The sequence below is a fragment of the Lycorma delicatula genome, chromosome 4 (assembly GCF_047948215.1).
Source record: "Lycorma delicatula isolate Av1 chromosome 4, ASM4794821v1, whole genome shotgun sequence".
NCBI classification, from domain to species: Eukaryota; Metazoa; Arthropoda; class Insecta; order Hemiptera; family Fulgoridae; genus Lycorma; species Lycorma delicatula.
In genome coordinates, this window is record NC_134458.1 from 109,248,211 (window position 1) to 109,269,615 (window position 21,405).

The following is a 21,405-nucleotide window of genomic DNA, read 5'->3' on the forward strand; positions in this document are numbered from 1 at the left end:
AGAGAGAAAAAATTAACTACAGTTAAACAATAATCTAACTTTAATTTTAACTCTTAACTGAAATTTCTAGCCCCTTGAAGATTTTATGTACAAATTATGTGTTCCATCTTTTTCAACCACAAGACATTTTATATGATTTAAAAATTAAACAACTATAATCCCACATAAGATAAAACAAAAATAAAAGGAAAATTACAAAACTAATTATTATTTATGATAATTTTTCATTTTTATTAACTCCTAAGTATATCATTGGGATTGTGATTTTGTATCTGTGAACCTGTTCCAGGCATGCACAAGTATGTTTATTTCTATACTGAATAAATTTTAATTTAAGGAACACAAATTGTAATTTATGCTGACAAATACTCAACTCAACTGCAAATATTTGTGGAATATTATACAGAGTGATTCAGGTTGATAGGGCAATACTTTGACGACTCATTCTAGAGGCTAAAAATAAGAAAAAAGTTCATATAAACATAGGTCCGAAAACGCTTCGTTAGCGAGTTAAACAGGGTGAAAGATTTCGCCCGAGTTTCAGTTCATTCGGGTAAATTAAGGCTATCTGAAATTCTGGGAAGGTCAATTAAGAGGCAAACTCAATTGTTTCTTATGGTTTTTGAGCTGGGAAATAGAAAAATATAGATCCCAGAACTGTATCTCTCTTAGTTTCTAAGATATCCCATGTAAAACGCCAAAAATAGGGTCAAAAAACACATTTTTTTACGTTTGACGAACAATAACGTTGTTAAATTGGCAATAAAACATACATTTTTTAAACATAAATTTTAGAGAATTTAATTATAAGAAGATTGATGTAAATAATGTCAACAGAAAACAAATAAAATTTTAAACAATGTCGACTCTTATTAACAACAAAACCGACGAACACTTAGAAGAAAATGTTACAAAAAAAGAAAACAGCGGTGTCTAGTAAGTACAATAATTTTAGACCTACGGAAAACAAGTTGGCAACACTGATTTTTTTCATCACAATTTGTTTAAATCCTACTCATTGTTGTCTGTTAATTGTGGTAATGTGTTAAATAACCTTTCGCTGATCAATCGTGTTTGCAATATTACGTCGAATTCTCATAGTAAAAATTTCAGAAAACTGTTAAGAAGTGTAATTTTGTATTCATTTTACAGTGCATAAAAATCAAGTCTGTTAAAAAGTGAAATTCTGTTTAGTTTTGTTTTGAAAAATGCCGCGTATCTTCACTAATGCCGAATATGCCGACATGATTTTCATCTATGGATTTTGCAATGGAAGTGCTGCGGCAGCGGTTACGGAATATCGACATTGGTATCCTGGTCGTGTTGTGCCAAATCGTATAGTATTTATTAGAATGTTTAATAATCTTCGTGAGAATGGTACACTTCGCAGCGTTCATATTTCATCTGAACGACAACCAAATCATGCTGATGAAGGTGAAAACATTCTGCAGATGGTTCAACGTAGTCCGGCAACGAGCACACGGCTAATATTTCACAAAGTAGAGTATGGAGGACATAAAATAATAATAGATTGCATCCTTTTCATATTCAGAAAGTGCAACATCTTCAGCCTGGTGACTACGCCAGCCGGCTGCAGTTTTGTCAATGGGATAATAGGAATCAACATTTATTTCCATTTATACTATTTTCGGATGAAGCTACTTTCACTCGTAACGGAATAAACAACACACGAAATGCGCATCGGTGGTCTGAAGAAAACCCACTTGCTACAGTGGAAAAAAATTTCCAGCAACGATTTTCAGTGAATGTTTGGTGTGGTATAATAGATGACCAATTAATTGGTCCTTTCATAATACAACATCGTGTCACAGGGAGAAATTATCTGGAATTTTTACGTAATGAATTTATTACATTGCTGGAAAATATCCCCTTAGCAAAACGAATTGAAATATATTACCGACTTGATGGAGCTCCTACACATTTCACTAATGAAGTAAGGCAATTTCTTGATGAAAAGTTTGCTGGTAAATGGATAGGACGTGGAGGGCCGATTAATTGGCCACCGAGATCCCCAGACCTCACTCCGTTGGATTATTGCTTGTGGGGATGGTTGGAAAATGAGGTTTACAAGCAAAAAGTAGACACACGCGATTAACTGATTGCTCGCATTCTCAACGCTGCAGCTATAATCAAAGAACGCAAAGATGCCGTTAGACTGTCAACACAAAATCTAGTACAACCGTTGAAAAGTGCATTGAACACAACGGTGGCATTTTTTAAAGTTATTAAACCACATGAAATCCTACTTGTAAGCAGCATTTTATCATTACCATAAAAAAACAGTAAGTATTCTTTCTTCCTTCAGTTATTTTCTACTGTACATAACGAAAAAGTTTTTTCAATCTGTTAAAAATTAATCTGTTTTGTTGTTAATAAAAGTCGACATGTTTAAAATTTTATTTGTTTTCTGTTGACATTATTTACATCAATCTTCTTATAATTAAATTCTCTAAAATTTATGTTTAAAAAATGTATGAATTATTGCCAATTTAACAACGTTATTGTACGTCAAACGTAAAAACAAATGTGTTTTTTGACCCTATTTTTGGGGTTTTACATGGGATATCTTAGAAACTAAGAGAGATAAAGTAATGGGACCTATATTTTTCTATTTCCCAGCTCAAAAACCATAAGAAACAATTGAATTTGCCTCTTAATTGACCTTCCCAGAATTTCAGAGAGCCTTAATTTACCCGGAGGAACAGAAACTCGGGCAAAATCTTTCACTCTGTATAACTCGCTAACGAAGCGTTTTCGGACCTATGTTTATATGAACTTTTTTCTTACTTTTAGCCTCTAGAATGAGTTGTCAAAGTATTACCCTATCCTCCTGAATCACCCCCTGTATAAATTGTATAATAATATAATTTCTACACATCTTAATTTTTTTTTTAATTCAAGTTTTGTTCAAAAAAATATTATTGAATATTAAATAGTACACGACAGATGACATTTTAAACAGGTAAATATTTGTTGCATGTGTGTATCATCGTAGGCACATCAAAAAACTATTTTTAAATTTTTCGACGTAAATTAGCCATTTAAAAAATAAATAAAGGAGGTAAAGGATGTAAAAAATATACATTTAGCATTGAGATACAAAAGAGATAAAACTGTATGATTTTTAACATATTTAATTCTGTTTATATTTAAGAGCTTTTTTATGTCAGAATATTACAAATATATTTATAATAATGAATATTTATCTTAATCAAGTTACTCTAAATTTATTTTTGAGTGTATTATTTTTTTCTTTGAAGTTATAACTATTATCGTCATTTTGTTGAAATATTATTATACTAAGTTTATCTTACATCATGCAATCAATTAAAAAGAACATTACTCTAATTTCTTAGAAAGAGGACATTTTATATAGTATTCTAACAAAACATTTTCATTGGATTTATTTTCTTCTTTTCTTCTCACCTTTTAGACCACCTTATTTTATTTTCCTACCCTCTTTTAGTCTCATTTACTTTCTCCCTTGGGTATCCTTTCTTTTACAAATTTTTCTTCTTTAAGTTATTCTGATTTTTGTAGCCTTAACCTAACTTTTAGTTGTTCTTTTATACCGCCATGTAAAACAGTTCAGTACAGTATTAGTAAAAGGAAAAAATAGTGAAGCAGAGAAAATTGGCATACTTAATTAGTTTTGTGTATTTTTTTAGGAAACAATTGAGAGCCCCAAATGTTTCAGAGAATGGGAAAGGAAAGGGAAGAATTTTTTCAAATGTTTCCAAAAATAAATATCAAGAATTATTTTTTAAAGATTTTAACATTTTCTATGTATATATCAATAAATAAACCAAATAAATTTATTACAGTTTTATATATATATATATATATATATATATATATATATATAACTCTGTATATTGATTCAGATAAAATATCATCAATTTTTAGTCCCTTTTGAACGATTTTAATATTAAAGCTTTATTTTCTGAATTCAAAAAGTGAAGACTCTAAAAATTAATCTGAATAAGGAAGATTGGTTTTATAATTTCTGATGATTTTTTTTTTAATATCGAAATTAAATGAATATAAATTGTTATAGCTATGTTTTAAGTAACCAATCTCCGTGGGGGAGTAGTAGAGTTTCGGCCTTTCATCCGGTGGTCCCGGTTTTGAATCCCAGTCAGGCACGGTATTTTTTACATACTTCAAAATTTTATTTTAATATTATGAATACTTCTGTGGTGAATTAATGAATTAATCTATCAAGCAAAAATTGTTTTTTTTAAATTGAAATTACTTAACCATATATATATATTTATACATGTGAAAATTTGCCCATCTGTCTGTCTGTTTGTTTGCAACTGCATCACGCGAAATCACTTGACAGATTGCTTTAAGATTTTCAGGATAAAGTCGTGTAATCCCAGAGTAGGTTTTAAGCCATAAGTCGAGGCCCTACTTGGACCTCAAGTAAGGTATTAAAGATATCACTGATAGACAGAAAAGAATTTGTTTAATATTTCTCTAAGTGTGATACCATTTCATGAATTGCTTTTTTGCGTACATTACAGATCTGTAAATACAATTTTTCTATCACTCTTAGTTTTAAATAAATTACGCTTAAAAAAAATTAAGGGTAAATATAATTAAAATCTGAAAAATTTATAATTTTGCGAGGCCATTCCTGTGCTAGAATGATTTCGCTGATGCTTTTATTTTATAAATAGGCTCAGGCACATCCCGAATTAATGTCCAACAGTAATCGGGTAGCATGTTAGCATTTCATTTCCCCTTATAGCGGCTTTCCATTACCGAAATGTCTTGGCAGAAACGTTCACCGTGTTCGTCACTTACATTTCCGAGGTTGTCCGGGAAAAAATCCAGATGTGAGTGAAGGAAATGTATTTTCAAAGACATATTACATCCCATAGCTCTGTATGAAGTAAGACGTTTATTAACAATATCGTGGTAATTGTCGGATTTTTTTTTGCCAAGAAATGTTTTGCAAACGTCTTTAAATGAAGCTTCACTTTCTACAATATTTAACATTAAGTTAAACATCATCTTTGACCAACTCTCTTATTTGAGAACCAACAAATATTCCTTCTTTAATTTTTCCTTCACTTTCATTCGGAAATTTTTGCCTGATGTACAAACTTCCGGGACTATCCTAATTCATTGCTTTTACAAAATTTTATAAAAAAAATTAGAGGCACCGCCCATTCGGCTCGGTGCCTCCAATTCTCTCGGAGATCAAACGCCAACCCAATAATATCAAGCCGGCAAATGGTCTCTGTGCTCAGAAAATAATATTTCGCGCATTCGTACAATATATGGTAAGCAGCACATTCTTTAGTGTACTAGGCCGAATCTCCGGAGTCTATCCCGGAAAGCACCGTTCTCAGAAATAAATTACGTCAAATATCAAATATTCGTTCGAATGAACCCAAGAGGCAAATCCCAAGAGGTAAATCCGCAAGATTCGGGAAAAGATGGTTCATGTAACGCCTGTCTTCCGTCTCATTACATCTGGCCTACCAGAAGTCACTACCATGTTGCTCTATCTCCCAAATGTTCTTGGAAGTTAGCTCTCCTAACTTCTTAGCAACATACCTCTGTTGCCTTTTAGACACAATCCGATCTATCGGCTTCACGCTTGCAATCACCAAGATCGCCTCTCGTGAAATAGTGCGATAACCTCCAGTTACCACCAACAATATTAGGCGCTGAGCCCTTAATATGTCCCGATAGCTTTTGTACTTTAGCCTGCCTGCCCAAACGGGTGCTGCATATAATATAATTTCCTCACAGACGCCCTTATACAGAATACTTATACATCATGGTCTTAAAATTTAGACCCGGATCAGGATTGATCACACGTCCTATTCCAAAGTGCAAGTATTCTACGATAAACATGATTTCTACAACATTACCTACCACCTCGGTATTAGGTTTGAATATAATTTATATCACCGTGATCTGCGGAAAAAGTGAGTTCCTGTTCATCCACCAGCACTCCAGTTGCTATCAAAATTAGAATGCGCTTAGCATACCGGCACGAGCGAAATATGAGTCACTTGTTTCCACATCTAGCAGTACCACGCCAAGAGCAGTGTTTTGTTGTAGATGAATCTGGTGGTTTCTAGCTATGGGCGTTATTTTAAGTGATTATGTAGCCAATTTGACAAACTATTTACATTTTTGAAGTTAGTTTTGCTCATGCTTGAATTTTAAATCATTTTTACCTGGAGCTCTTTATATATATATATATATATATATATATATATGTATATATTAGGTGTTACAGAATACACGAATATCTCTTGATATATTTATCATGAAAATACTAAGTCATAGAAGAAGAAATATATTGAATTATATGTGATTTGATGTTTTTACGATAACATTTTTTAAATAAGCAAATCACATTTTAATTCTGTTGCTTAATTTGTCATTCTTAGTTTTTATATAAATTGTACAAAGAGAATATTTTTACTTAAGGTTCTTAAATTCTGGTTATCCTCCATAAAGAGTTTTTGCTGGAATGAAATTATTACGCTAATAATAATAATAATATTGGTTTGATAATGTAGAAAAAGAAATGGTTGTTTAATTGTAGAGGTGGATATACAGTTCAGGTTAGCGTAACCTAATTTACGCCATTCTGGCATAAATTTACTTAACATATTTCATATTCTTGTTAAAGATTCTAACATAATTTAAATAAAAACCATCAATCTATCATATAAAAAAAATTTAATTACTTTCGCACAAATTATTTTTTCAATAAAATTTCATAATTTGGTTTTAAATCTTATAAATAAATTTTAGTAATAAACCAAATTTTAGTAAGGAACCAAGATTTAATTAGCTAGGAATAAAAGCCTAAAATGAGAAAACTATTTCTAGCTAAACATATGGGTGTCCTAAGTTCGTCGTATCTAGATATTTTTTTAATTAAAAAAAAAAAAATTGTGGCCAGGAGATAGAACCGATCAACTAACAACATTAAAATTTAACTGGTTCGGCTAGTCTTCTACCTGCTTATACCACTTTCAACCATTAGAGCTATTCAAGGTGTTTGCATGTATTAGTGAGAAATATGCAGGATTTTTTATTTAATAATGTGAAAAATATCAGAATGAGTTAAAAAAACCTTCTCTCATTCTTTGAAAAAATAATCTATTTACTATAATAACATATACACTGATTATTCAAATTTTAAGTTATCTGTTAATTAAAAATGTCATGTAACATCACTGATTACTAAAATTAAGGTTAGGTTCGATTCCGGGGAAGGAAATTGTTTTGTCTTTATGGCGAGTTAAAGTTTTTTCTGTTTCCTAAAATAAAAGCGTACCCTAAAAAATGACAATCGAGGTGACCTGCATTGTTTCAAAATTGTTTATTTACAGTAGCATTGCTGTCAGCTTTTAAATGCAGTACTGACGATAAAAACATAACTTTGCACACTATATCTTTGACGAAGATATGGTATGAAAAGTTATGTTCTAGTTGTCCGTTCTGTTAGTATGCTGCTGGTCTTATTTATTCCCCAATTAGTTTTCTGTTATCACATAAAATTTTATTTCAGTACTGAATTTTGTCTTAAAACTGAAGAAATGAAAAAGAAAAGTACTTTTATTTATTTTTTTTTCTATTCATCCTAACATGGTTTTCCGCTTAGGTGAAACGCGCAAAAAAATTTAAAGAATGTACGCTTATCCTTTAACTGACTAATAAATAAGATTCTCACTTTCCTTGCAAAATTTAGGTAATTTTGGTCGATCTGTTTTTCCATTTATTAGCCAATCTCCAAGTAACAACTATTTCAATTAATTTTCTTAAGATTTTGTTTGCCATAATTTACCTTTCTACAGTTCTATTACGGATAGTTTTTAATAAAACTTTTCTTCTTTAAAAATGTCGTTCACGTGTAAAACGTTTTGAATTACAAAACTAGTTATCAAAAAAAAAGATAGTTATAAATATTTTTTTACGATAAAAATGTTGGAATTAAATAAATGTGAAAAGTAAGATTATGTATTTATAACAGCATTGTGACAATAGAATTAATTAATATTAAATTAGAATTTTTTACAGAGTATTTAATTTTAATTTCAGTGAAATAAATGCTTGTACAAGTTAATATAAAGGAGAAACAAAGAAGAGAACGAAAGAGCAGGAGTGAGAAATATTAACTAGTTTAACTCACTTCTAGATCACGAGATCTAACAATGGTGTGAGAACATACAAGCCTTTGAAAATCATATATCCGTAACGTAACAGTAACCAAATAAGATAATAGTCCAGACCATGAAATTATTCTTAGAATGACAACATCCCTTACGGAAATCATCTCATAAACAGAAAATAAGACGTTTACAACAACGTTGTAGCTTGACGGTAATTATAATTTCAGTAGCCTTTTAATATAATTAAAAGAAAGGATTCATAAAAGGAATTACGAAGGAAATTTACGTATCCACTTCTTCCTTTTTAATAAATAAACTATCCGGCATAGTTGAATAACTTTTACAAGTCAACGTGCAAAACCTTCAATCTGAAGATATCAAACAAAATGACAAATGAAGAAAAATAAAAAAGTTACGATCCTCCCACCTCTTAATTAAATTGCTCAAACACATAAACTAATTGACTAACTAATGTAATGGAATTATCTAATTAGAACAAGAATGTGACTTTGAGATCAGAAACAACAAAAAAAGAAAAATGATTTTCAGCCCCCACCTATATGCGAGTTTTAATGAAACTTAACACTGTCAGAAAGTACCTTAACTACGTAAGAGCATTAATATGAAAATTTTACCTACCCTTTGAGTAAATTTTGAGGTACGGGAATCAAAAGGTTCATATCTCCCTGTTCTCTTGATCGATTACGACCAAAATTAAATGGCGTCAATGCCCTATATACAAATATCATTGCGCCAAATTTCATCCAAATCGATCCATCCAGTCTGGAGATATCAAACAAAAAAAAAACGGGCCAACATTCATGCGTACATACTCTTTCAGGAATGTTTCAATGCTAAAATTGCGGCTCTTTTTTTGTAAAGGAGGCCTTGAAATGGCAAGAGCTACAAAAACCCCGACATTCAAAATCTGACCAGATTAACATACTTTCCCTTCTCAGTATACTGTAGTTAAACAGAGTACTTACACTACCGGGAAAGTAAAAAAGAAATCGAATTATATTTATCATAATTTTAGTTAACTTCATTAAAAGGATCTTCTACGTTATGTGTAGTCATTTTAACAGCCATAGCCATAATAAGTAATTTATATATCAGCTTTATCACGCTATAATAATAAAACAGCTGTTGTGTTCTGCTTCCTGACTGTGCGTATAGTAGTAGACCTTCTTCTCATATTTAATGTTGTATGTTTTGACTGTTGCACTTATGAATTTCATTCGTCTAATCGAATGTGTTCAAGACGAACACGCAGCGATACATTTTCTTCAGGAACATGGTGTTTAACATAATCCAAGAAAGAGTGATTACGATAATGATATGATTTTAAGGACGGGAGTAAGAGATGATCGATGAAATTGTTTAAAAAAAAGACTGCAGACAATATAAACAATTAAAAAGCGATAAGTTTTTAACAGTTTCTAAACTCCCTTCCTGTAAAATCGTTTTATTTAATTATTGTTGGGCTAAGGGATTGTCAACTTAAAATTTTACGCGAAGAAGTTAGAAATAAATCACCAATACCAGGGTTGACTTAATGGATTAGTCACGCAAAGTTTGTGTCCACATTGTTACAAACAATCAGAATTTAATTTGAGAGGAAGGGTTAACGGTTGAAATATACGAACGTTTATTCTCCCACAGGAAATACTAAGTTGGCGTGTTCTACAACAACTGGGGAGTATTATAGAAACTAAGGAGTGTTTTATGGTTGCAATGGAAAACAGGAGCGACGAAAGTTTAATCCCAGTAATAAAGCAAAGAATACGACCAGGAACAAACATTATTTCGGATGAATGGCGCGTTTATAGGTCATTCAAAATTTACCGGAAAATTTTAATCATAAAACTGTAAACTACACATATAATTTCGTAGACCCACATACCCAGACGATTGAAAGCACATGGAGACTTGCAAAGCATAGAAATAAGGTAGAATGTGGGACTGTTGTAAGGTAGAGCACTGTTGGATTGCTATTTGGCGAAGTTGATGAGGAAATAAATAATAAATTAATTACAGTTACTACAAATGACATTAGGGTGTAGTTAATTGCACCTCATTGTTAATCACTCCCTCACCAAAACGGTGACACATATCTAAGAAGACCCAAACTATTCTTAAATTAAAAAAAGAGATCGATAAAGACCTTTTTTTTTTTTTAATTTCTCTACAAAAAAAAATGACACCACAGCATAAAAAACCATATAAAGCCACCTGGATGTTATTGTTATGAGTTCGTAACACATTCACGTTACGACATGGAGACCAAATTTAATAACCGTAAACAGAAGAGAAAGATGTGGGAAGTTAGGTTATGTTTTATGCGCGGGAAATAAGAACATGACGTAAGCGTTGCAAGCAAACTCTTGATCAGATTTCTTCACGCGCGTGCGTACGTAATTCCTACCTAACCGTCATCTTCGTTTTCATTTTTTCAATGTATTTTATTTCTTTTTTTGTCTTTTTACTTTTTTAACGACCAAAACCAATGTTATTCAGGAACCATAACAGCATGAACCATAACAAATCATTAATAAGAAAATATGCCTACTGTCGAATAGACCAAATTCTTTGTTATATGGCTTATTCGTTTTATTTATTTACTTTTCTTTGATTTCTGTTTTGTGAATTATACAACTTTCTTTCTTTTGTTTAATAAAATCATTTGATAAATTCTTCTGTACAAATTAAATGACAATTACAGAAGAAACTAGAACAAAATGGACATAATAAAACTTTTACTTGTAAACAACAATAATAAATGTAAAGATAATTTATTTATAAGTGAAATTAGCATTTCAAATTTCAACAGTATACTGTACTGATATCTGCAGAAGCTCTTATTTCAAAATGTTAGTTCAAAATACAAAAATAAGCAGTAACGTCATTGTTTGGCACCAACAAATATGATTCATATAGACCATGTTTAAGTAGGTTAAAACAGTCTAAATAACTTAAATTGCGTTTATGGGTTTGCGGATTTAATAGAAAAAAAAATTATGTTGTAATTTTTTCATAACTCAGTACAATATCTTGGAGCACGAGAAGTAAAATGTCTTAGTATTAATTTGTTTAAAACAACATTAAAATCAGCATATATATATATATATATATTTTTTTTTTAAATCCTCAACTTTCTGCATATGCATTAACGTGTATATATAAATATGTGCTTAAATAACTTTGTTTAACAGTATCTGATTGTTTTTTGATTATTTTTTTTTTTTTTTTACTTATTTAATGTATTTAATATCTTCTTTAGTATTATTTCATATATTTACTATTGCTTCTTATTAATATTATTACTGATTGATTATGATCACTTTAATTTTTTTTAATAAATAAATATGTGTTTTTATGATGGTGATCTTATCTCAGGGTTTACCACAATTTCCCTTGATTCATACAGGCAAATCCTGAATAACGCCTATCTGTATCCGCGGAGAAGCACACTTACGAACTCATGACATGATAAATATATATATATTATTATTACAAAGAATCAACCATCTGTTACACCACTCGGTAATTACTTTCCTCCTTAATAAAATTTTCTTTGTCATTATCTATTTATTAATCATTTACTTTCATAAATATTTATTAATAATTTTACTTATAATAGAATCTTTTAGCCGTATATTAACACAGTTGCATTACATAGACGTACAAAAATGCCTTAAAAGTAAAAGTAAGAAATTATTTTCAGTAGTTTAATTTTTAGATGTATTTTATTACAAAAATTATTTACAGGTGATTGTATTTAAAAATTGTTAATTAACTGTTACATTCTAATATAATTATTATAAATATAAGTGAAAGCATCTTGTTTTAAAAATAAGAGAGAGTTCTGTAAATAATTGTGTGTACTAAATAAGTTATAAAATTATGTATTATCTGCGTCAGCGATCTCATTTTAGAAATTTAACATGATTCTATTAAATATTACTAATTTGTTTAATGCTATGTTAATTTCTTATCACTTTTAATAATATAATAACATATTTTGTACGCGCGCGCATATACGTTTTTTGTATAGTTTTTTTTAATTTGTTCTTTTCTAAAAAAGAATTAAACTATAATTGGGAAATAATATATTTAAAGCGGGATAATAACATTATATACTATTAAATCAGCTTCTAATTTTATCTATAATTTATTAAACGTTTAAAGTATTTAATTATATCAATGTATTATAACAAATTATTACTTGGCAAAGCTAACTGTTAAACCGGCTTGTAAGAGAACCAAACCTGTTAATGTGAATCAACGTTACTAGTAAAAAATCATTTTGTGACAAACAGACCATTGTACGTAATACCTTTTAATATTCCTGTCATTTCTAATCGTATTAATAAATATTTTGCAATATTTTAAACTTGCTATATGGTCAGGATTGAAAAACATGTCTCGGATTTTGTTAAAAATATCTAACATTTATTCTCTAATTTATACTTTATTAGAAATTTTACTTTGTTTCACCGGATCGTATATTATACTCACTGAACCATGACAAAATGTTGTGATGGTAATAAATACATATCCTGGTCCCCATATCACATTCAAATAGTTAGTAAAAGACACGTTCACGTTACGCAAATTAGTTGAGTTTGCTGTTTGTTTGTTCTGTTACTTCTGCTCCTGTTGAAATGTTTGTTCTTTTTATTACGGATAACATTTTAACGATTGACTGTAGTTTTTGCAAATATATGTATTTAAAGAATTGATTAATTTAAAAATAAATTATAATTACTGTTCTCTCATTTTACCAAAATATATATTAAAAAAAAAAAAAAGTAAAAATATAAGAAAGTTTTGTCACCAGAAAACTACCAATGGATAAAGAAAGACTCAGTCGAAATTGGAACACTTTAGTTTCATCATACTTACTACATCCCAAATCTCAGTTATCTATTTTTTTTATTCTCCAATATTTTGTTGTTTTTTAAAGTTTTAATCCCTCTATGTTAATTTAATTAACTAAACCTGGATTTCTTTATATGTGGCATAACACTTATCTTTATAGACTTTTTTTTATAAAATCTTGTTGCAAATTGTTGTTCTCTTCTCTTTATCTTCATTTCGAACTTAGAATTTTACATTATTTTCATTGTTTTTTTTTCTCATATTTGACTTTATCAAACTATCTAATTGTTATATTTTTATCTGTTAATAATATATTTGGTTTATTTATCATTGTTGAGTTGTTAACTTATTGAATAAAAACATGAATTTTTATATTAAATTATCATTACTCAATAAAATTAGTTTTTACCTGTCAAAAAACTTTGAACTCACTTGGAAAGGTCTTCTTGTACTAGTATATCCCAGTTGTTTGTAATTTAGAAATTATATTACAAAAGTAAAGAACTACACTTAAGTTTTATAATTCTGGACTAGAATTTATATTTTATAAATCTAATTACGGTTTAGTTTTATGAAGAATTTTGATTCCCAAAATGAATTAAGGTTTTTTCCCCATTTTTCGTTAAGGCATTAAGAATCACATCATAGGAGCAAAAAAGGATTTTCCAACTCCTCCTCCAATACGTAAATGGTTTTTTGTGTACATTTTTCCCGTGGTTTACGGAATTTGAGTGTTTTATAAAATTTTTACACCTAAATATGTATATATAAAAAATGCATTATCTATATAAAAATTTATCTTTTTCCTCGAAATATAAAAGTCTGATAGTATTAAACGTATTTTGTTATTATTTAGGACCGATTATAGAATATCAACCGGTGGTATACAATACGTAAATCTTACTTAATATAACGGTGTGTTAATGAGATAAAGGTAATTTATAACCATAAATATGTCATTAAAAAAATTGCTGTAAAAAAACTTCCCAAATATTATTTCAGTGTTATAATAAATAATTTCCCCGCCTACCTTCCATATATTTTTACCTAAAATTTTATGACCGTATTAAAATTCGGCGTGCATTTAATTTATATTATTATAATAATAAACAGCGTTAATTACAAGATAATAATAACCAATGATCGCTAACTGGTTATCCTGCAGCCAGTAAATTCTATGGAAATTTACCTCACTGTTATTGTAAAACAGTAGAAATTATTCTAAAATAATATTCCCTTAATACCTTGCCTTTAATAAAAATAAATGTATTGAATATAAATATATTTTTGTGTCCTTAGTACAAAAATAAATTAACATATACTTTCAAGTTCATTAAAAAAATCCCTTTTTTGGCAAACGAGAAAAATTAAATAAAATATATTTAGATGCAACCTCATCCTCATAAAACAACGTAAATAACATTTGTCATCAAAGTTTTATTTTATTTTTTTTGTTATCATTCTAGATAATAAATTTGCAGTTAGATGAAAGAAACAGTTACGAACAAACAAAAATTGAACTATTATTATTTTTAGAAATTAAAAAAAAAAAACAACAAACAAATACTTACAGCTTGGATAATTTTAAGAACACCCGGGATACTTTTGAAGTAATCGTAATTGAATCTTATCCATGATAAGGCTCCAGGTTGTTTATTTGGCGCCGCATTCTCGTTGTTCGTTGTCACTGTTACAGTTGTTTCCGTCATATTTAATTTTTTTTATTTTTTATTTACTTATGTATATATTTATTTATAATTTGTTTACAAATAAGTATTTTTATTTTTTTTTATTTAAGTTTAAGTAAATGTATTTCTTTTCTTAATAAAAAAATTATCAGTTTAATAAAAACACAAAATATTTTCAGTTAATATAAATATCATAAGACGTTTAAATTATCACTGAAATGAAATAAAAAAGAATAACTTCGAACAAGTTTACGGTAATTTAGTCGGCGATAACGTATTATACTAGCGTTCCAGTGCACTGGTAATGCGGACGGTAGACGAACTAATACTACTACTATTACAGCCACTACTATAAGTCAAGTTGAAATGAAGTCTGACCAGAACACAATAACGGCTTGGATCGCTTACAACCTATACCTACACGTACCACACAACATATAAACAACGTAACACATATACACACCGTCAACAAAACTCTTTCCCCACTCCAGTTATTTTTTTAATAAAAAAATAACCCCCTCTCTCATTCTTTATAACCACTCCTTACTATCCAACCTTATTTATTTCCTATCCTTATTTTAATTCGTAAGAAAAATTTACGAATTAAAAAAAATGTTTATTTTTGTAAGTTAATAATTTTAGTTTTCTTAAAATCAATAGTATTAGTAATTCATAAACATTAGACTCTGCTTAATTTGTACTGAATTAAGCAAGTTGAGTTCTGCAATGAAGCTGAATGATTAAAGTGAAAATTAAAATGAAGTATAAAACTGAATTTTCGATATTAGCTGTTGCTGAAGGTTTAATCAGTATCAAAAATAATCTTATGTTAGTAATATTGTAAACGCTGTTTCCAGGGATACCATACATCAAAGATTGCTGGCAGTCAAAGAAGTGCTATACCTCAACCAAACAAGGTGTGATCAAAAAAAGTATCCAGTATTGACTCATAAAAACAAAAATATTTAACCTATTTAGTTCAATGACTTGTCCCCTTCAAATTAGGTCCCTTGTAATGTAACACACTTATCTCAGTAGTGTTTCTATTGTTGGAATAATTTTTCAACATCATTTTTAGTGAGCACCAAAAGTCCTCTTGTTGCATTTCTTTTTATCTCTTCTTTGTCTTCAAAATCTCTTTCCTTTAAGTGAAATTCTTGGCTTAGAAAATGCCCAAAAATCAGAGGAATCCATGTCTGATGAACAAGGAGCCTGCTGGAAGTTGTTTGATCCTGTGTTTTTTTTAAGAATTCTTGGATAAGTTGAGATGCATGGGCTGAATCATTGTCATAATGAATTTTCATGACATCACTCTTTCCTAAGCTGGATCTTTCCTTATCTTTTCTCAGGTTCTTTCCTAAGGATAAAATTCTGCTTCAAGGCAAGAGATCAAAAGAAATGTGACAAGAAGCTTATGGTGCTCATTAAAAATTAGTTTGAAAAATCGCTGGGATAAGTGCGTCACATCAGAAGAGGCTTCTTTGAAGGGGACAAGTCACTGAACTAAATAGGTTAAGTGTATATTTTTTTTTTATGAATCAAGGTCAGGTACTTTTTGATCACACCTCATATATCCTCGTGATTATTTTTTTATTTTTTTTTTCTATTTTTTTAAATACAGTCTGTACAATAAAGCTGATCTCTGCAGAGGAATAGTAGCATCTCTGCCTTTCATCTGAAGTTTCCAGGCTTGAGTCCCACTCAACATGCCATTTTATACATCCTAAAAAATTCATTATCACTCATTAGTCACTGTTATTGGAAATTGGCTTTTGTTGCTACATAAATAAATAAAAAATAAAGTTAATATTTACAAAGTAGTTTGAATTGTATAAAGTGTATTAAATTTAATAATTGATAGGTTTTATTTATTTATTTAATTCTCTAGACATGAGGTAAGGTTCAAAATTTGATCAGGTCACTTTTAAATCAATACCTTTCAAATTATAAGGGATAGACTGCAGTGACTGTCATTCTGAAATAGAAATTTTTCCAAAAAATTATTACACATATATTACTCTGCCTAGTAGAAAGAAATCTTATTATATAATTACATAAAAGTTGGAAAATTAATCAAGTAATAATTGTTTTGCAAATACAGAACAAATGCCAAAAGACTGAGTTAAAATAGGATTTTACTTCACTTAGCTAATAAGTTTACTTAAAAATAATTTGATGAATTTTTATGCGTTTTTAGTATCAGTATTGGATCAGCAGCAACGACAGCAAAACTTTAGCCTAAATTTACAGTAAAAGTAGTAATATTTAAAGAAAAAACTTTTCTAGAAAGAAAGAGTTAGTTGTGTAGTAAAGAGGTGATGATTTTTATGGAGATAATGTATAACATTTTTTTATCCCATAAAAGAAATGTGTTATTTCTGAAGAAATCTGAGTAAAATGTTCAAGTTAAGTACTTGTACTTCCCTTGTAAAATATTTCCCTGTATTCAAATATTTGGTTCAACATAACCTGGTAAATACAACAACATTTCATTTCATTATTTCGCAGTTGAATTGTTTATTGTAGAAACAACATGTGTAATTTTTTTGTCAATACTGTTTTTTTTTTCATATTTCAGTTGCAGATGGTTAAACTCATTGTTTAATGCAGAAATAACACATGTATAACCACACACAATGTAATGCAGAAGTAGAGAATATTACATTTAGTGCAGAAAGAACTCATGCGCTGCACATGGGTTGTTTCTGCATTACACCAATTTGTTGTGTATGGCTGGCAACATTAGTCATCAGTTGTGGAATCAGATCTGAAACCTGTGATATAATCTCCATATTTTGGTTCTAAGTGTTCTTTTATGAGATTGCGATATACATTTTACAGTGTTTAAATTGTTATGGAGAATAGAATTGTTAAATTCTATTTGCAATAGTGATCACAAATTTTATTTTATTACTGCAGTGATGTTCAAATATTGTTAAATATTGGTTAAACATTTTTTTTACCCAAATAAAAGCTTTTTATTCAACATATAAACATTTAAAAAACAGAATATAAATTAAATTATACAAAATAAATCAAGATAAGTTCAAGTGAATCTAATAGTGAGCCAGTCATTAAAAAATGCACAATGTTGTGAATGATAAATATGAAAGAAATGTCATAAGATCCTCAAAAGTAAAAGGTTGGATTCATGTTAGTTACAGTAGTAAGTGGATTCGAGAAAGAAAATAGGAAAGCCTTATAAGTGCAGATTAAATTACTTTTAAAATATAACTGATGATGATATTATGAGTGCTTTAACATTTTTTTAATTCTTTAGAAAAAAAGCAATCAAGACCTATTCTTAAAATATCTTATTGAAAAAAGAGAAGCAAAATACAGGAGAAAATCAAAATCAAAATTTTCTGTGTCTGTTATTTCTGAGCCATCTCTGAATGATGAAAATGATCAAGAAATTAGTGAGAGTGAAGGCTTAAAGTGTAAACCAAAATTAATTTTTTTTTCTTATATTAAACTAAAAGGCAGCCTAGTAGCAATCTGCAAGAAACATTTATTGCTTTCTATGGAGTTACTGATATGAGAGTGAGAAGAATTATCAGTCTGCTGTCTTCAGGAGAAATTCCAACTAGATAGAAGAGGTTTAATGAAAAGTGCAAATGCTATATTCAGGGAACATATGTGTTAAAATTCATGAACATATTAACTGCTTTGAAGTGAAAAGAACACATTACAACTCTAAGCATTACTTTGATGCCTGATTAAATATCACAATAATGAATAATTTTTTTTAAAAATTCACCCAGAATGTTCTGGCATTAGCAAATACCACTTTTACAGGCAATATTTTAAGTTCTGATGAATTTAACAGATAACTATTTTTGACAAAATAAATCACTATTTCTCCACAAGAGGGCACTTGTACTTGCCTTGTGATAGGGATTTTGGGTGTGTCAGAAGATTATTGAGACAATCTGACAGAATTTACAGTCCTGATCAGTACATGGATTTAATAATATGGGCAAGTTATAAAAGTAGATTTTCAGTAAAACAGATTTCAATTTCAAAAATATCATTCAAAACATGGTGGCCAAACAATTATAAAAAAGTAGCCTTTTCTGATGAAAGCAGTGAAAGAGCTGTTCCATGTAATAGCAGGGTGCCTTTCAAAATAAGTTCCTACGTTCAATTTGAATATGATAAAACTAAATAAGGTAAAGTAATGACAAGTGAACATGTCAATAGCTTAATCTCACAGAAATTTAGCCTGTCTAAATACCCACCTAATGCAGTTCCTAATTTACATACTGATAAAGCTTATAATAACAAGATATCAGACTTGAACAAACTTAAACAATATGTTGTCAGTTACAATTTCTATAATGATTTTTTTTTAATGGCCTACTGTTGGTTTTCAAGCAGATTCAAATGATGGTGACTGAGATTAATTATTAATGTTAGTAACCACAATAGTAAGCCAAAAAGACTTTTTTAAATTATATTACTTTTCTAGCAATATTTCTTTTTTATTACTACTTTTTTATAATAAATAGATGTGATTTCATTTAAAAAAAAAGGAGTTCATATGTCTCATTTCCTAAAAACCATTTTTATTGCAAAAACAATTAATGTGAACCTGATTTAAATCGGCACACAAACAATTATCAGTATAAATACCAGTTAGAACAATTCAAAACTACCCATCCAACACAAATAATCTTACGAGATACATAAACATAGCTTTTTTCATCACTAACCTAACCTTTTTTTCCATTTCCTGGAAAAAGTGTTTTATGTACCATATGTTGTTTCTGCAATAATCAATTCAATTGACATTTTATTATTAGTAAAAATGAATAACTAAATCTACTTTTGTTTTAGCATTAATGGTGAATCAATTAATGTCTGAATCATTAATATTTGTTACTTCTGAGTCCATGACTTCCTGAGGGTGTTATGCAAAGTGACAAAAAATTTCTGGTAACATGAAAAGGAGACAAAGATGATGACAGTTTGTCATTCCCTGAGCCAGTGACATGAAACCCAAAAATAGAAGTACTCCATTGAAATCAAATCCAAACTGAGCTATTCCTTGGGGTGGACTTTTCTACTTAAGAATTGCTAATTATTAAGAAAAGGTTTTTGTTTTAAAATGCATAAAAGAGTTAAAAACCTTGTTAATAAATTCAAATTAGTTTTTATAAAACTCTTTTTATGAGACCATCATAGTTTATTTTTTATATTGCTATTTAGATGTTCTCCTTTAAATAGGTTATAGATCAATGATTTAAGTTTTTTAATAGATTTTTTAAAAATATTTTGCATATAAAAATATTTGGTTGGTTTTCAACATGTTGAAGTTGAAGTTTGATTTAAACTATCTTTTCTTAAAAGTTAAATGCAATAAGGTTTATAAAAATCTAATTCCTAGAAACTGTACATAGATGTCCAAGTAAAGAAACTAGTGTTGAGCACACTAAAAATTGGGTGGAAGGCAGGCTTCGTAAACTGTAGTATTTGCTTAAAGATAAAGACTTAATGGGGAAAAGCAATCTCTGGAAAGCACTGATTCACTAATTTTGTAGATGAGTTTCAGTCATTTTACAGATATACTACAAAGTAGACTCTATATTCTATAAAAGATAATGGGTAATTTGGGCAATTTATTTTTATTTGCTTTTGATAAATGAAAATCCTGCTCTTCATACATTGCGTTCTTCTGGACATACTCATATACTTGGTGCAAGTACATTGCAAATAAAATTAGTTCTGATATTCCACCTTAAAAATACATAATAAGAATATAAATGGCAGTTGTGAATTCTATTAATCACACATTCAGAGGGATTTCTAGAAGATCTAATATGTAAATGTATACATGAAAAGATTTAAACTGTAAGTGAGACTTTCTTTTGTGTGAATCAGTTCCATCACTCAACAAAGAATGTGAAATGGTTGAACCAAACTTTTTCCTGTGTTTACAGGAATGACTATTGAATATTGAAAGAATAATGAATTCTGAAAAGTTTATTAGTGCCAAAAGGAAGCTGGAAAGTAGATTATGAAGCAAGAATGATTTAAAATAAATCAATTTTTATTAAACTTCTTTTTTAATTACCATTTCTCAAGAATATATTTTCTTACTTATTTTTAGTATAAATTTAAAGTTTTACTTTAAATGGGTTGCTGGGCTACACCAAATGGATTGATTTTAATGATCCACTGGTTCCTCTCCTCTCTTGATCCCATTGTAAGTTTATCCTGCTGACTTAAGTAGGAGATTTTTTTAATTAAATATTATGTAATCTAAAAAAAAAACTTTGAAGATAGTTCATTATTTTGTCATCATTGCTTTGCTGTTCACTGTCTTACAGTAATGTATGACAGAATACTTTTTTTTCTGTAATTCCTTATTTTCTTTAATTCATTACCCCTTCAGCCCATAATTTTATAAGTGATTGAGCTCCTAATGCGATTTAAATTGTTTTTTTCACAACTATTAATGTAAATGAAATAAAACAGTATAAACAATCCAAAAATTATTCAGTTTCAAAGGATGTATGTTCAGCCTACTAATAAAGTTTATTTAATAAACCATAATACAGTAAATTACTGAATCATTTAACTTATAATGTATAACTACAAATTTTATTAAATAAATAATGTTAAATAAGGTGAAATGCCCGCCATCTACGTTCAAAAAG

The 21,405-nt window shown here is 29.2% G+C and overlaps 1 protein-coding gene across 1 annotated transcript in view; it reads right to left on the reverse strand.

Moving 5' to 3' along the window:
- LOC142323735 (plasmolipin-like) overlaps positions 1 to 15,193 on the reverse strand; it is a 167,668-nt gene extending 152,475 nt beyond the window's left edge. Inside the window, exon 1 of the mRNA XM_075363896.1 lies at positions 14,627 to 15,193. Within this exon, the coding sequence (XP_075220011.1) occupies positions 14,627 to 14,764 (138 nt within the window). The 5' untranslated portion in view covers positions 14,765 to 15,193. The remainder of the gene's footprint in view (positions 1 to 14,626) is intronic.
- Positions 15,194 to 21,405: the final 6,212 nt, after the last annotated feature.